At 43.4% G+C, this 17097-nt stretch overlaps 1 protein-coding gene across 1 annotated transcript in view; it reads right to left on the bottom strand.

The window, feature by feature from the left end:
* Window positions 1-17097, bottom strand: part of HGD (homogentisate 1,2-dioxygenase) — a 47563-nt gene that overhangs the window by 26957 nt on the left and 3509 nt on the right. Inside the window, exons 2-4 of the mRNA XM_067545994.1 lie at window positions 12500-12615; window positions 9724-10011; window positions 1681-1752 (exon numbers count right to left, since the gene is read on the bottom strand). Of these exons, the coding sequence (XP_067402095.1) occupies window positions 1681-1752; window positions 9724-9738 (87 nt within the window). The 5' untranslated portion in view covers window positions 9739-10011; window positions 12500-12615. The remainder of the gene's footprint in view (window positions 1-1680; window positions 1753-9723; window positions 10012-12499; window positions 12616-17097) is intronic.

The raw sequence follows: 17097 nt of genomic DNA, 5'->3' as shown, positions 1-17097 counted from the left end.
AGATGTAAAGCCTTTATCATGCACCTAGTTCTTCAGTCCTTAAACCTCACCTTGTGAGTATGGTATGCTGCGAAGCAAGGGATCAATAGCCCTTGCAGTTTTTATCTTAGCTAGCGTGACTGCAGATGTCAACTTTATAAATACTGCAGAGGGGAGGAGATCCACCTTTGGGACTTGGGACTTTTTACTCATTCTCAAACCTTGTATTAACTCTTTTGACACTGTATATTGTCAGGTGCAACCAAACTTTGCCCAACTGAGGATTCTGCATAGACAACCAGGAGTCTGAGGCTGCATCTTATTTGCACAAACTGTTGCAGACTGCCGTTGCCCTCATTTTGAATAGAGCATCCCTTGGAGATTACAGGTCCCTGCATGCAATGAGCAGGCCAGGCATCAAGTTGGAGCACTGCATGTTGAGACCTGTAGGCTGCATTGTGGGGGGAGGGGGACTACTAGACTGCATTTAACCCATCCCCTGACTTGTGTTTAACAGTCTACAGTATACATTCCAGGCAAAACACAATGGCATTAGGGGAAGCCTTCTAATGTCAGGAAATGCCAAAGCTGAGATTCTCTACTCCAGTGGTTTTCAACCTTTTTTCATATGCAGACCCCTAAACATTTCAAATGGAAGTGCAGACCCCTTTGGGAATCTTAGACATAGTCTGCGGACCCCTGGGAGTCTGCAAACTACAGGTTGAAAACCACTGACCTACACAACCTTTAACTCTACCTGTACAGTTTATGCTCCAGGGCCTGATTCTCCACCATTCTGCACATTGTGCATTTACATCTTTACAGAGTGCAAAGCAGGGATAAAATGCTACCATCCTGCTGTGGGTAGGTTTGACACCTTCTCTGCCTGAGTGAAAGTGATTACACAACAAGCAAGGCAGTGGAGAATCAGGCTTAGTGGATTTATTCTGGTGTAAACGAAATGAGATTTGGACCCATGACTTGCTCTTATTTCAGCAAGTTGGATAGTGAGAGTAAGTGAGGCCTGCGGGCCCTTATTTAAAAAAAAAAAAAAGAATCAAACAAATTTTTGTAAAGCTAACATATTTAGAAATAAATTATTCTATTGTATTAACTTTTAACATTTTTGCAACGAACCTCTTGACTCACGACTAGCTAATTGCACCTTGCCCTCGTCCCTAGAAAGGAGACACTGCCCTATCAAAGACTATAACTCAGCCTAATCAAAATCAGGTTTGACTGGAAGCCTTCCCCTGCAGGGCTATTTCTCTGTCAGACTTCAAGCTTTTATCCCAATCCACATCAGTGCTAGAGCTGACAGAAAAAGTCACATGAATTCTTTTTATAACGAGGAAAATGTTTTTCTCCCCTCTCTTCATTCTGAAGCACAGTTGAACTATTTTTATTCCAATTTCCTCCCCAAAAAATCACTCTTGGATAGAGACCAAGCCTGGAAATTTCAGCCCCAACGGTGAAAACTTTGGAAAGTTATGAATGACTGAAAATAGGAAGTTTGAATAGACATCCTTAACTGTATCTCTTACTAATGCACCAGTTCTAATACCACAAACAGAAGGCTACTAAGCATTTCTGTAGCGGGAGGCTTGAGATTCATGATAGTGTCTTGAGACTCAAAATAGCAGAGGAACAGGTGCTCACGCCACTCCACACTATTAAAAACAAACACAAATAAATCAGTACCTGTCCTTCTGGTAAAGCTCCAGGGCAGCGTGGATCTTCAGAGACACATTCATTACCAAATCCTGGCATGTACTATAAAGTAACAACAGAAACACACACTCATACAGCAGTGTTTAAAAATAAACAGATGGTGCTTTTTCCAAATTCTTTGGATACATTTTGACTTTGCCAAGTGATGTATTTCGGTTTAGTTATTTCACTGGACTGTCTTTGCAATTTGTGAACAGGGGTTTATCTATCTTCGTTAACCGATGATATTGACAAACATAGCCAGGGTTCCTTTTCTGTCTAATCTATCTGTACATTTGAATGCACCCAGCACTGTATCCTGAGGGCACTTTTAGATAAGCGAGGTAACAGTATGCCTGGGTTCAGTAATAATAATACCTTTGGGTAGCCCCTTCCACACAAGGAAATCAAAGCACTATGGAGGAGTGCTAACTCCCCCAGAGTTAAGATTGAGACAAGGCTATTTTTAAAAAGATGGTTTGTCTAAGTGCTGTAACATCCGATGCATACCCATATTGTCTCATCAACTAGTAGGACTGACTGGGCTCCAGGAATGCAAATCTGAAGTCATTTTGGGAATGGCAGGCCTGACACACAGTGCCCCCCATAAAAGGACCTCTTGGTAACTTTGTGTGTCTGCACACGCACCTGGGACTCAGACTATGTCATTGATATGCCCCAAACTGGGTTTGAACGCAGTGTCCAGCACCTGTTGCCATGTTAGACCAGAAATATTTTAAAAGTTAGCACGGGTTTTATCCAGTTCTCCAAACAGGTGCATGTGAGGGATCCACGCTAGAGAAGTTGGCCTGCTGCTGGCCCAGCTCTGCCTGCAGAAGCTCTCGAGCACGGAGCAGAGTTCTCAGTCCTGGCTTCTCCTCAGGCACACAGCTCTTGCCTGTTGCAAGAGCAGCAGGGAAGAGAGCTGGGCTCCTCACAGCCCCTGAACTCTCCCAGGTTGCTCTATCCTGGCTCCTCAAGCCTAACTGAGGGCATGGAGGGGCTGGAAGCAGGGAGCTGGGAGGCATGGAGAGGGCACAGCTGATATTTGCAGGGTTCTCAGGAGCACAGTTCTCAGCCCCACTTTTCCTACAGCATCCCCATTGCTGCCAGCTTCCACGTTCACCCTGACATGTCCCTATTAGCATGGGGTGGCAGGTACCTGAACTCAGAACGTCCTGGTTTTCAGTCTGATTGGGTTGCCACCTTTCTAATGGCTGGTAACTGGATCCTGGAGGCCCTACCCCTTCTCTGCCTCTTTCCTGGAGGCTCTGCCTCTTCCCCAAGACCTCACCTCTACACGCCACCCTGCTCTTCCAGACCATGTGCTCCACGAGCAGCCTGGCCCCAGAGACGGTGGTGGCAGCCGCTGTTGCTGTGTTGTCTCCTTCCTTCTGCTTAGGGTTGCCACAGATCAAACAGACTAGACATCAGAGCTTGTTAAATGGCATCAGGACACACAAACTGAAACCCAGACTGTCCAGGTGAAAACCGGACGGGTTGCAACCCTATTTTCAGAGGTTTAATTTTAGCCACTCTCCATCTTCTGGAAGGGCATGAGGCAACAGCAGGCAACCTTAATTAACAATGTTTTTTTTGGCAGTGATCTCAGACACACAGTGAACGAGACCTATTAATATCTCAATTTACAGATTGCAGAATGGAAGCACAGAGAGGCGAGGTGACTCTTCTCCCATTTCACACACAGTAAGTCTGTAGCAGAGCTAGGATTAGCAAGCACTAGGTTACCCTTCACATGTCACTTAGGCCGTCTTCACTTTTAGTCACCGAAGTAGCTACACTGATGTAGCTATATCAATGCACAGCCTCCTGAGTATGACGTGCTGCCCGAGGCTAAACCAAGACTTGTGCCAATGCAGCTAACCTGAGTTTCAAACCGTGACAAACTGCGCTGTTGCAAATCACCATCCACCCCAGAGCAGAATGTGGACTCTAGGGTTTGACTAGGATAGCAGGTGAATGATTGACAGACACGTGGGGTGGGTTTCAATGGCAAGCCGCAACTTTATTACTTATACCTTGGCGCGGGGATGGCTACATTGCCCGCCCCAGCTGTCATGTACCAGGCATTTAACTGGTTCCTATGTGGATTACAGGGGTTTGGCCACAAACCAACAACTCAGAACCAGAGGTGCCCAAACCGTGGGGTGCACCCCCCTAGGGGGGCATGGAGGAATGTTCAGGAGGGCGCAGCGAGGTCCGGGCCAGCCCCCACGGGGGAGTGGAGGAGCGCCACCCCCAGCTCTGCTCCTGGCCCCGCCCCCAGCTGTGGTCCTAGCCTCGGCCCCTGACTCTGGCCTCAGTCTCGGCCCCCAATTCCAACTGCGTCCCCACTCCCAGCCACAGCTCTGGCCCTTCCCTTGACTGTGGCCCCACTCCTGGCCCCTGGAGGGGTCACAGACAGGGGTGGGGTGGGTGCAACATAAAAAGCTTGGGGACCACAGACTCAGTTAATTTGTGCAATCTCTTCCCCTGCCTAAGGGGAGTGGATTGACAGCGGCCACAAAGCTGGGTGGGGGGAACCTCAGCCTGCAATGACTTCAGCTTCCTTCCACCCTATGAGCGCAGGTCTGTCTGCACAGTCTTGAGTCATGTTTACCTCTGGGAGCTGACCCTTTTAGGCTTTAGTGGCGCTGGACACCAGCCCCTGGGGCTCCAGCAATCAGCAGCAGCTCTCGCTCTGCTACGCGTGTGATTTGGACTTCTCTCATTCCTTGCTGTGGCGTCACAGTACCTCCTCCACTAGAGGTGGTAAGAGAGTATTTGCACCAATACAGATACATCACTGCAGCTACAGCAGTGCCTGAAGCACCCACTGTAGACAAGGCCTCAGATTTCCTGATACAGGGTCAGGCAGCTGATGTTTGGGATTTCAAAGAATTAAAAATGTCTCACACAGTCCTCTCACCTGCATCCTATGACACTTAAAGCATCTGGTTTGCAAAGAGGGTGTGTGTGTGTGTTCTCTCCAGAGATTTATCTGTGACATTTCTAGGAGTCCCAAGTGAAAAACCATTCAAAAGACAGTAAATGCTGTGTCCTACTGTATTTAGCAAATGATAATGCAAACCACAGAAAAATTCATAGAGGGTGGGTGGGGAAACACTGAACATTTACAGTAGGGTTTGGATGGGCCTATCAGTGTATTCAACTAGCTGTCATCTCAAACTGCACTCAGGTTTGCAGAGATGTCAGTTCTTGTGATATGATCACAGATTCAAGATAGTCGATGATTTTTAAAAGCTGCTCATGATCTTGGGATCAGGATAAAGCACATGAAACGTTGCCCTTGTTCAAAACTGCCACCTTCTCCCATTGTCAGGAGGCAGGAAGGGACCGTGTGGGGAACAAGTGAATATGAGAGGATGGTAGAGGGACACCTGCTAGAGCTGCTGTAGGTCGGGGGCAGCGATATGGCATAGGGAAGGTGCCACAAAAGGGTTCCAATGATGTGATGTGCAGAGAGCCCCGTATCACCTTAATCCAATGCTGCTGGCTCTAAAGGTAAATATAGTTGGGAACCAATGGTTTAGAGAGGAGGAAAGTTCCCTGTTGTTCCTCCTGCAAATGAATAAATCACTGGGACTCTGGTCTCCATGAGTTTCTGCAAGCAGTACCGCAAAATGCACATTGGTATGCAAAACAACAGGTCACCAGAGGCAGTCCTGGCAAATGTATTGTAATGGAGCTGTTCCCCTCCTCTCCCCCCTCCCCAGAACTGCAGCAATATCCGATGGGACTGCAGCACTTCCAGAATTAAACCAGCCCTATTCACTGCATTCACCTTTACCAAAGATGCAAATACAGTGGGAATAAGCGTGTATGTGGTGGGGAGGGAATCCACCCTATTTTTCCAAGGTCAGGGTGGGTTAGGCTTGATGCAACATGTAATCTTCACAGTGGGGAGAGGGCTAATGCAAAAGTCTTGCTGCATACGGAAGAGATGTGATCGTGTGTAGAATATTATATGTGCCTGTGAAATGTTCTGACTTAAAACTATGGAGGATGGTGGTTCTCAAAGACATGGTTAGCCCGCATGTCTGCTGATCTTTCTATAGAAATCCTCAGCTGCATAACGTCCTCAGTGCTTAACAGCGGCAACATATGGGGGAAACAGACTAGCTCATGGTTCAGCTCTCTGCTGCGTGAAATTTTTAATACAAGAAACCACATCAGCTCCCTCAAAGCTAAAAAGCTTTAAATCCTCTCAGCTGACCCAATCTATCACCTGAACAGATCCCAGCTGCACCCAAATTAGGATACCATAAAGGTCTAGTCATTCCTGTTTGCTGTGAAATGAAATATCAAAAGCAGCTCATGACTCAATCTCCTCTGAGTCCACATTCTGTTGCACTGCATCTAACACAATCGAGAGCATGAGACTGAGCCACTGTCTGTTCCCCTCGCACATTACGCTATAGGTGGGTAGCTGCAGAGGCATTAATCATCCCCTATCAATACCCAGAGCCCAGAGACTCAGGGGTGGAGGGACTCAAACAGTCAAGTCAGGGAGGAGTTGATGTTTAGAGACCTGTCACACAAGCACTGTCAGAGCCCTGCTCTAGCTTCCCCATCTCAGCTGCAGTGTGCTGGCAGGAGTGAAGGAAGCTGCTGCTGTGGCATTGTTTGTCAAATGAGTTTTCCAGACCCTACAAAGTAACAACACTGAGGGCCCCCAAATGACAATTGCTTCTCACTGGTGTGGCTGTAGCTGGAGGCAGGGAGACATCGTCCTGCCATTGATTTAGTACTGACTTGCTTTCAAGGACTTATTTTTTGGCTAGTTTTACTTTGCCTTTTGCTATAGCGAAATCCAGAAGACTCGTTTCCTTAGCGATCAGTCTATAACTTTGCAGCATTTCGCTCTGGCTATACAAAGATGAACGTATAACCACCGTGTCTTTTAAAGTCAGACAGTTTCTTGAATGTTACTTTAGAGCACATTTCTCAAACTGGGAAAAATAACAGAGCCATGCCAAAGGGGGTTGGGTGCAGATGGCTCTGGCCATATGAGCTCTATCCCTGGCTTGAATCCAGTCCATACTGATAGTGACAACAATGACTGTCACCATGTGACTGCAGTTTGCTCCATGTTTAATGAGTTTGGTGGATCTAAGTCCAAGTCCCCGTGGATTGGTGGCCACACCACAAAGTGCTATCACAGCCGGTACCAACTGGCCCTGCATACTGGCAGTCTCAACAGGGCAGCCAAAGACTGAAAGGGCCATGGAGACCAAACTTCCCTCTCATCACTAAAGGTCTATCTACACCACAAATTAAGGTATAGCTGTACTGCGGGAGGGCACGCCTATGCGATCTTTAATTTAGCTAACACAGGTAACAACAGTAATGAAGATGTGGTGGCACGGACATCAGCCTGGCCAACCACTCCAATACAAGCCTACCAGGGACCCTGGGTATTTACTTGGGTTGCTAACCTGTGCCAGGGTCCATACCATCATGTCTTTACTATGGTTACCTGTGCTAGTTAAATGAGAAGTACTGTGGGTAAGCAAGACTGTACTACAATCCCACCTTCATTTGCTGTGGACACACCCTAAAAGTCACTGTCGGGGCACCAGGTGGGAAGCTTGCCCTGCCACGGCCCAGGCTGTATCAGGTCTGTGAATAAACAGAGGGCTTCACTCTCCAGGATTGTTACGCCAACACCTTTCACCAACACTAAATTCACGTAAGAGTTTAGACAACATGGGGATGAACTGCACTAGGTTCCCCGGATTGAACTTTTAATGACCATTCCGTCTATTGATCTTCTTTGCATAACATGTACTGACCATCCAGTCTGAGCCAGGAGAGTGGAGCTCCCCAACTTCAGTGGGACTCCATATATGGGTAAAGATCTGCCTGCACAGATGCAGATACAGGACTGAGACCCACATTAGTAATTTCTTCAGAGGACAGAAAAGCTGGGTAAGGTTAAAAAAAAAAATGAAATCTATTTGAAATTTCCCTCTCCATCAAGTTCTTATACGTGAGACGAGACAAGATAATTATTAAAGGCTACCTCCCCTGGGACGCACTCCCTGTCTGTTTTCATGATTCTTACCACTATTTCTAACCATCCCAGGTGAGGGTTGGTTGGTGAAGAGTTTCAGGGGAACTGGAAAGAAGGTTTTTCTGTGAAAAGAAAAGTTTGCAATGTTTCTAGTGTATATGTGTTTCTCTCATAATCCTGCAGTATTCTGTGTAAATGTGATTTTAAGAACACATTTGGTTACACTTTGTCTTTGTTTTGACATTTTTCAGTATAATGTGGGAGATAAAAGCCCAGTGCAAGATAAAAAAATTAAACAACATCCATGGATTTGAATGACTGGGATGCAAACTGTCTTTGGCAGCCAGGCACTGACCTATAAACCATAACCTTTCGCTGGAGAGATTAGACAGCAGGCCTGGAAAAATGCTTTTGAAGTCTGAATACATAGACTGGAATATAATGAATGCCTTCTTTAAGCATTGTGAATAATACATTTTTCAACTACTGCTGGGTGATACTGAAAATATAATGTATTTATTCAGACACAAAAACATTACATTGTGCATCAATTAAGGTTGGTCTACAAATAACACCTAATGCAAAACCACAAAAGCAAGGAAATGAACAGGTAAGGCATTTAACAGGACAGCCTCTACTCATCCACCCAGAGATACACATTTCACTAAGAGCACAGCCTCCATATGCCACAGTCAATGCACCATAACCTTAACTCTGCCCACTCTTGTGACGCTGGACTTCCAGCTCTCCCCTTACTCTAAACATCCCCTGATCCACATGAGTAGAGTTAAGGTTGTGGTGGTTCATGTCTGTAATAAAAGGGGCTGTGCTATTATTGAAGTACATATCTCTGGGTGGAAGAGCAGATGGTATGTGCTGTTAGATGATTTAACTTTTGTGTATGTGTAGACCACCCTTAACAGATACATCCTGTGATATTCTGGAGTATGTATGTCCAAGTTTTTGAAAGATCATGTTTTCTCCTGAAAGGACAAGGATCTTGACACAGCATCAGCTCCTTCTGTGAAGAACAGGATCTTCATGACAGGAATTAGCGAGCTCAGGAACTTCACTCTTAAACTGGCTGGCCACTTACTTGGAAATCTTGTTATTCATGGTAAAAGCCACTATTGTCTCAGAGATCTGTATCTCCAAACAGCCTGATTACCTTTCCTAAAGTTTGCAGTCACTCATTTTTTGCAGTCTCATTCTCCCCATTTTATAGATAGGGACACTGAAGCACTGAGAAGTGAAATGACTTGCCTAAGGTAATCTAGAAAGTCAGCAGTACAGCCAGGTTTAGAATCAGGGAGTCCTGAATAACAGTCGCCTGCTCTAACTACTTTTCTGTGATACAAAGAATTTCTATAGGTAGAAGGCTGTTCACTTTTCCTCAGTTGCTTTGGGGTTAGTGAGAGGGTTGCAACAGCTGGCAGATGTTGCAAGACAAATCTCATTGGCTGGTTGGAGAACACCCCCAGCCAGACAACCAGATCAGCAGGAAGAGGTGTGCTGGGGGAGGGGGATGACAAAAGTCCACATGGAAAGACTCCCAAACTGGGGCAATCTGATTAATTGAGATTTCAAACATCTCAAATCAAACACAACAAAATTCTTCTTCCAAGAAAGGGAGACTTTATAACCTGCCATGAAATGAATTTTTAAAAAATGAGAGACTTTAAATCTAAATGAGACTTGCTATTTCTGTCAAGAAAACCATCCCTAACTAACACCTGGACTTCAGGTTCAGACAACCTCTCCCCCACATCACCCTAATTATCCAAACCTCCTCAGTTAGTGGTTTCCACCCCACACATTTGGCACCTCATTGCAGAATGTTCTAGCAGCTCACCACTCTTTTGGGCTTTAAAGTGCTATGGAACTGCTAACAAGAAAGGGGAGGTGCAGGGGATGGAAGAGATAGCATGTTTCTCTCTCTCTTTCACACACACACACATACAAGCATGCGCACGCTCTTGGGTGTCAGTATCACTTACCTTCAACTCTGCCATTTTCCTCGCTTTGCTTTCTCACTTTGGCAGATACAAAAACAAATGAGACGTTTGGCCAAAATGGTCTGCTGTGCTCTCCTAAAAACAAACTCTTCTTGCTGATTTTCTTGCGGGAGAAACTGCAGGGACACAGCCAGGCTGAATGCAAACTGGCTGCCCTGCACGTGAGAAAGTCCAAGAGAGTTTTCCAGCTGTTTACTCAACTGGGTCTGGGTTTAATCAAAAACCCAGAAAACACAGGCCTTTCTTCTTTGAACCAATCCAGGGACTGATCTGAGGAAGATAAAAAGAGGAAAGGGGAAAGGACTCCATTCCACTACTTTTTCTTATTTGCTGTTAAAGAGAGGGAATAGCCATTCAAGTAGAAGGAGAAAAAAAGGGTACACTTTAAGATTAATAAGGCATTTCAGGAAGAAGAAAAAGCCATTTCAGAAATTGAATCTGAATCTTTTATTAATAATACCTTTGGCAAGTTCCATGCACAGATCTCAAAATGTGTGGGGTTTAAAAGGCATCACTTTCCCAGCTCCGGTGTGGAAGGGGCAGTTGTTTATCGTGCACAGCAATGGTACACAACAGGTTAGGGACAGAAGAGAAGAAGGATTCTATACCCTACTCATTAGCGGTGGTCCGCACTTTTTTGAATTTTGACAAAAATTTAAAAAAAAAAAAAAAAAGGTAAAATTTTCAACAGAACATTCATGAAAAGATGTTCCCTGCTTTTCAACCTCAGCTAAGAAGCTGGCTAAAATAATGTGAATGTTTGATTTTGAATTTTTTAAAAAGGGGAGGCATTTAAAAAAATCAACATTTTCTCCCTCTTGTTTTTTTTTTTTTTTTTTGACCAGCTCTGGCCTTTGTACTGCAGGAAGAATTTTGGGAGAATGTATTTGCACCAGTTGGAATTTGGGCAAAGATTCTGGAGTTACCTGCACTCTCATAGAAAGTGCTATGGAATCCTTAATTCCCACTAGTGGCCAAGACCTTGAGTGAAATCCTGGGCCCATTGAACTCAATGGGAGTTTTGCCACTGACTTAAATAGGGGCAAGATTTCACCTCATAGTTTTAAATCTTACCTGAAAATTGGCACTTTCTCAAACACACCATGCAAGAGAGACAATCTAGAACCACCATTCTAAAATGAAAGCTCTTCAAAGCAGGGACTGTATATTTTGTGTACCATACAGCACCAAGAACATTGTCAGCACTAAAGAATAATAATTCATTGTTTCCATACTGAACCAGAAGGAAAAGCACAAAATGGAAATGATAAAATTATCAAGAAATTATGCAGAAAAGGCAGAAGCGTTTAGTAAATATTTCTGTGTTGTATGTGGGGAAAAAAACAGATGATGTAGTTATATCATAAGATAACACTCTTTCCATTCTATTAGCATCTCAGGAGGATGCTAAACAGCAGATACCAAAATTAGACATGTTTAAATCAGCAGGTCCAGATAACTTGCATCCAAGGGTTTTAAAAGAAATGATGGAGGAGCTCTCTGGACCATAAATGTTGATTTTCAGTAAGTCTTGGAACACTCAGGAAGTTCCAGAAGACTGGAAGAAAGTTAATGTTTTGCCAGTATTTAAAACAAATAAATGGGATGACCCAGGTAATTAAAAGACTGACGACATTTCCAAGCAAAACTATGGAGTGGCTGATACTGTTGATCTGATTCATAAAGAATTAAAGGAGGGTAATATAATTAATGCAAATCAACATGGGTTTACGGAAGACAGATCCTGTCAAAGTAACTGGATATCTTTTTTTAATGAGACTACAAGTTTGGTTGATAAAGGTAATAATGTTGATGTAAAATACTTAGATTTCTGTAAGGAGTTTGATTTGGGATTGCATTATATTTTGATTAAAAAGCTAGAATAATATAAAATTAATGATACATTAAATTGATTAAAAGTTTGCTAACTGGTAAGTCTCAAAAAGTAAATATAAACAGGGAATCATCATTGGGCAGTATTCATGGTGGATTCTTCATCACTGGCAATCTTTAAATCAAGATTGGATGTTTTTCTAAAAGATATGCTCCAGGAATTTTTCCAGTGATGTTCTATGTCCTATTATACAGGAAGACAAGCTAAATGACCACAATGGTTTCTTCTAGCCTTGGAATCTATGACTCTAAGTGAAACCCTGGTGAAAAAAAGCACAGCAGGAAAAGGACAGAAACATGCAAAAGACAACAAAGGTAGGAGAGAGACATCTGACGAGCAGAGAGCATTATCTATTGGCAGCACCTAATAGTTTGGGCCAGAGTTTAGCATCTTACTGCCTGGGCTAACAGTGCTAGGAGTTAGAGCTGAGAAAATAATGGATTTCTTTGAGGGGGGACCAAATGGAAAAATCCAGAAGAAAAAAAAAACTTGTTTAAATTTAAACTAAAACCCATTTTTTCAATTTTTTCCCATCAATTGAAACTCAATACAATTTAATTTCAGATTTATCAAAATGCTTTGGTTGACTTGAAATGATTTGTTAAAATGCATTTTGATTCAGTCTTTTCAAGCGTGTTTTTTTTAACTGGCCAAATTTGAAATCAAAATGCCATTTTAAATCAAAAAGTCAAAATGAAACATTTCAACTCTTTCTAAATGAAACATTTAGCAACAAAATGTTTTTGACTCCTAACATTTCCCTCTCTTCCCAATCAAATCTATTCATTGAATTTGACCCAAATTTGGCAAATAGGTTCAGGGCTTGAAAAATGCAACAATTAATTTAAAAAAAAAGTCACCTACCTCTGCTGGAAGTGCCTCATTACACTCCAGTGATCTCATCTGGCTGACAGGGAATCAGCTTGACAGGCTGCATCCAACTCTCCTGGGCTCGTTGTCTTGTAGAGCTTTTGGGGTGGCTGGGGAAAAATAGAATTGTAGAAATATAGAACTGGAAGGCACCTCGAGAGGTCATCTAGTCCTGTCCCCTGCACTGAAGGCAGGACTATGTAATAACTAGACCATTCCTGAAAGGTGTTTGTTTAACCTGTCCTTAAAAACCTCCAGTAACAGAGATTCCACAACCTCCCTAGGCAATTTGTTCCAGTGCTTAAGTACTCTGAAAGGAAGCTTTTTCAAATGTCCAACCAAAACCCTCCTTGCTGCAATTTAAGCCCATTGCTTCTTGTCCTATCCTTAGAGGTTAACAAGAAAATATTTTCTCCCTCCTCCTTGAAACAATCTTTTATGTACTTGAAAACAGTTATCATGTTCCCCTTCGATCTTCTGTTCTGCCAACAAACCCAATTTTTTCAATCTTTCTTCATAGGTCGCATTTTCTAGACCTTTAATCATTTTTCTTGTTTTTCTCTGGATTTTCTCCAATGTGTCCACATCTTTCCTGAAATGTGGATCCCAGAACTGGACACAATACTCCATTTCAGGCCTAATCAGTGCAGAGTAGGTGATTTTGAAATAGTTTGGAGGAAGGTGGCACCCCCGCCCCTTCCCTGCATCTGTGCATGTGCAATGGATGAATTCAGTCTTTCTGGTTGCCTATTAGCCTAAGAACGAAAATCTAATTAACCAGGCTGTATTATATCATGCACACTACAGTTATTCGTGCCCCATTGTATTTTGCTTTACAAACCAGACCAGAGTTTAGTAGCATTCAAATCTAGGCGCATGTTCTTCCATTGATCCCTGGCTGACTTCAGTGGATAACTTTCATAACTGCTGCTATTATTATTCTTTATTATTTGTATTACTGTAGCACCTAGGAGCCTTCGTCATGGATTGGGATCCCATTGTGCTAGGCGCTGTACAAACACAGAACAAAAGACGGTCCTTGGCTCAAACAACTGACAATCCAACTGTAAGGCAAGACACAACAGATGGAGAGAGACAGATGGGGGGAGGAGGCGGAGAAGAAAATAATGAGACAACATTGATCAGCATGGTGGGCAGTGATCTCAGTGCACCAGTGGCTGTGTTTTTGTAAGCATCACAGCAAAGAAGAGTTTTGAGGAGGAATTTGAAGGTGGATAATGAGGTAGCTGTGTGGATGTTTACGGGGAACATCTCCCAAGCGTGAGGGGCAGCCTGGGAGAAAGCACAAAGGGGCTTGTTTGAAAATGTAGTGACCAATGGAGGCTGGCAGCATGGGTTGATTAGAGGTGGGAGTCCACACATCGATAATGAATGAGAGATGATAGATAAGGAGAGGAAACACCTTGAAGGCTCATAAGAGTGCAGACAAGCCGTTTTTGCAGTAAATCTGCTGCATATTGATGGGAAATTAGGCTTCATAACATGGGCATTAAAAATCAGAGCTTGTCAGAAAATGTTTGTTGAAACAATTTTCCACTGGCAAATGCCATTTTAACAAAACTGAAAATTTTCCTGAGATTGTAACAATTTCAACGAGGTTTCTGCAAAACAGAAACTCTGAGTTTCAACTAGCTCTATTAAAAATCGTCTTTTGGGGTTTTTTTTCCCCTGCAGTATCATCTACAAGAATCAGTCAGTTCAGGCTGCCTGGGCTCTGAGGCAAAGGGAGATAGATGGCACATACTTTATCTATATTAATCAAATATATTTTAATGTATGTATTGTACATACTTATTGAGTTAATTTGTATCCCTCTTACCAGAGCTTTCATGTGTTACTTGTCTTCTTAGATTGTAAGCTCTTCGGGGACATGTTTGTACAGTTCCTAGCACAATGGGATCCTCATCCTGACTGAGTCTCTGGGCCCTATGGCAACATAATTATTTAATAATAATAAAGAGCCCCACCTACTGAGTCACCACGCATCACCACTGCCTGCCGTGCTTAGATGTACCTTGAAGATCTCCGGTCCAAAGGCTGATGCAGCCCTGTCCTGCCTGGCTTGTGAAGGCTAATGGGAATCACAGCACAGGACCATATGGCTGCATGTTATGATGTTGTCATGAGCCGAACAAAATCACAAGGCACGAACAAGACTAGCTAGGAATATGTTAGCACTGCCATGTGGAGTAACAGTGATGGATTTTGTCACTGGTAGGCAACAAGATCAGTTGGAAACCTGATGTGACATCTTCCACCATATGTCACAGGCAGAGATGCCAGTAGGAGCCAAAGGGAATTTCATCATGTAGCACATTGTTCTCAGACGTGTTTGGGAACTTTACTCTCATAATCTGCCAGATTTTGCACATCCAAAACATTCATGAGAAGCAATTTGGGGAGTAGGGATCGTTATAGGGCCAGGTACATGCCATGCACCAGATTATGGTGTTTATACTGACATATTTTGTTTATACAAGGACAAATCTTATCTCCTGTCTCTGGTTGTCCGACTAAAATGTACTAACTATATTTGTTAATTTATGCAATCACACCTGTTTCTGCTACTTCGTCCTCCCTTCCCCCACACCATTTGTCTGCATATTTCTATATTGCCAAATCCTAGATTGTGAGCTCTCTGACGGTAGGTACTGCCTTATGTTATTTGCTTATACAGTGCCTATAAAATGGGGCCCAAAGTCCTGTTTGGGGTCCCTGCCACAATACAATAACAAAATAAAATAACCATATTAATGCAAATGTGTTGCTCATTCTTTTTAATTAAGCCCCTTGCTTTGCAGCAGATATTTTAAAAATCACACAGGTTTTTTGAGATAGATTATTGTCAAAAATTGTCTCATCATTGCTCTGGGGCCATCCAGCAGCTGGTCCTGTGGAGGTTAATTATTATAATTTATTGTTCATGAAAGGTCTCCAGAAATCAGCAATGGAGATCAAAATCTCTTTTTAGCCAGAGAAAAGACAGATAGCAGAAGGGCAAGCGGCTCTCACACTGTAGCCTGCCAATGTGCCTCTGCTTTGGCATGTCCCCACTTCTAGGCATGAGGGGAAATCAGTCTCCACGGCCCACTCAGTCCTCAACCTCTCTAGTGTGACTGCTAGTGAAGGAGTTAATTTTTATGTGTGCTGACCTTTTGTGTTGTGACCACTTGTCACCAGTAGAATTAAACCACCACTCAGTTCACATGGGCCATTGGATAATGAAAATGGAATTTAAACAGTTGATGGACACTAATTTGAAGAGTTGTTATGAAAAGCTCCAGAGTTTAGTCACAGATCCCAGAGCCGTCAGTCCTCCTTTTCTAATAAATCTTTAACCCAAGGTGACTTGCGCATTTCCACTCTGTAAACATGTTAACTTTCCGGTCGAAGATGAACTAGGAGAGCACTAAAAGTGTCCACACTTGCTTTCCCTTAGACTGCCTTTTATAGACTCTGTAGCTGGAAGGCACCATTGTGATCATCCTGTCTGACCTCCTATATAACACAAGCCTTGTGTTGGTTGCTTTATTCTAGAAAGAGCGTGTCTCTTTCCTGAATTTGACCTCTGCACAAGTCCAGTGCAGGTCACTGAGTGGGAATTTTTGGCTGCTCAGTTTCAGTAGGTGAGGTACACCAGGGGACACAGTAAGCATGACTCAATTAAATAATATAGCAGAAGGAAAAAGAGAACACAGGTAAGGTCTCCCTACCTTATTAGTATTTGAGGCTCATCTTGGCTATGCAGCTAGACCACAACAAAAGTTTGTGGAGTTCAATATTTCTAGGTAAGAGCTTAGGATCAGGATGGGAAGATTTAGGTATGAGAGTATACTTGAGAAGTACTGTCATTGCGATAACAGTGAGACAAGTGTCCATATCTTGGAAACTATCATCCAAACTTCCACTAAGTGGCCCTCTCATTAGGAAATCTCAAATCAGACACCAGGAACTGAATGGGCCATAAAGCTACAACTCCCCTCTCACCCTAAAGGGGATATCTCTGCACAGGGTTGACCTTAAGTGCATTGGTGAAAATGGAATTTGATGCCCATGAGTCCATCACTGCCTGCTTTTGTACTGTCACTGACACAGCCAGTCCCTTATATAATTTCCTCCTCCCAAAGCGTATCCCCTTTTCTGCATTTTTTGTATGCAGCAGGCACTTTCAGCTCCCAATAACCCCCAGAATCCTTTGCACTAGCTATAGTGGTGCTTAAAAATGGTGCCAAGGTAGCTGATGCAAAGAATTCTGGGGCTCATGTGTGACTAATAGACACTGCTTCTCAGAGCTCAAACTGGGCCAGCCTGTGGCAGCTAGGTGTGCTGGCACTTTTTTGTGGGTTTTTTGTTACCACCTATTCACTTAAATGACCGACAAGCACTTGGTTACAGGGATGCCTAAGATTTAACTCCCCTGCCTCTTTAGTTCAGCTCTGAAAAAGCTCCCAATTCACATTTCAGAGAGCATCCACAAGTCTTCCAGCAAAAGGAGGAAAGACAGGACTTGATATGCTGATATTTCTGAGGCAAAAATTCTGAGCACAGAACCCTCCCTTTTACTCTCGACA

This window comes from Emydura macquarii, unplaced genomic scaffold (assembly GCF_026122565.2).
Source record: "Emydura macquarii macquarii isolate MOO-44397 ecotype Brisbane River unplaced genomic scaffold, CSIRO-AGI_Emac_v2 contig_1119, whole genome shotgun sequence".
Lineage (NCBI taxonomy): Eukaryota > Metazoa > Chordata > Testudines > Chelidae > Emydura > Emydura macquarii.
This window is presented reverse-complemented; position numbering and strand designations above follow the sequence as displayed.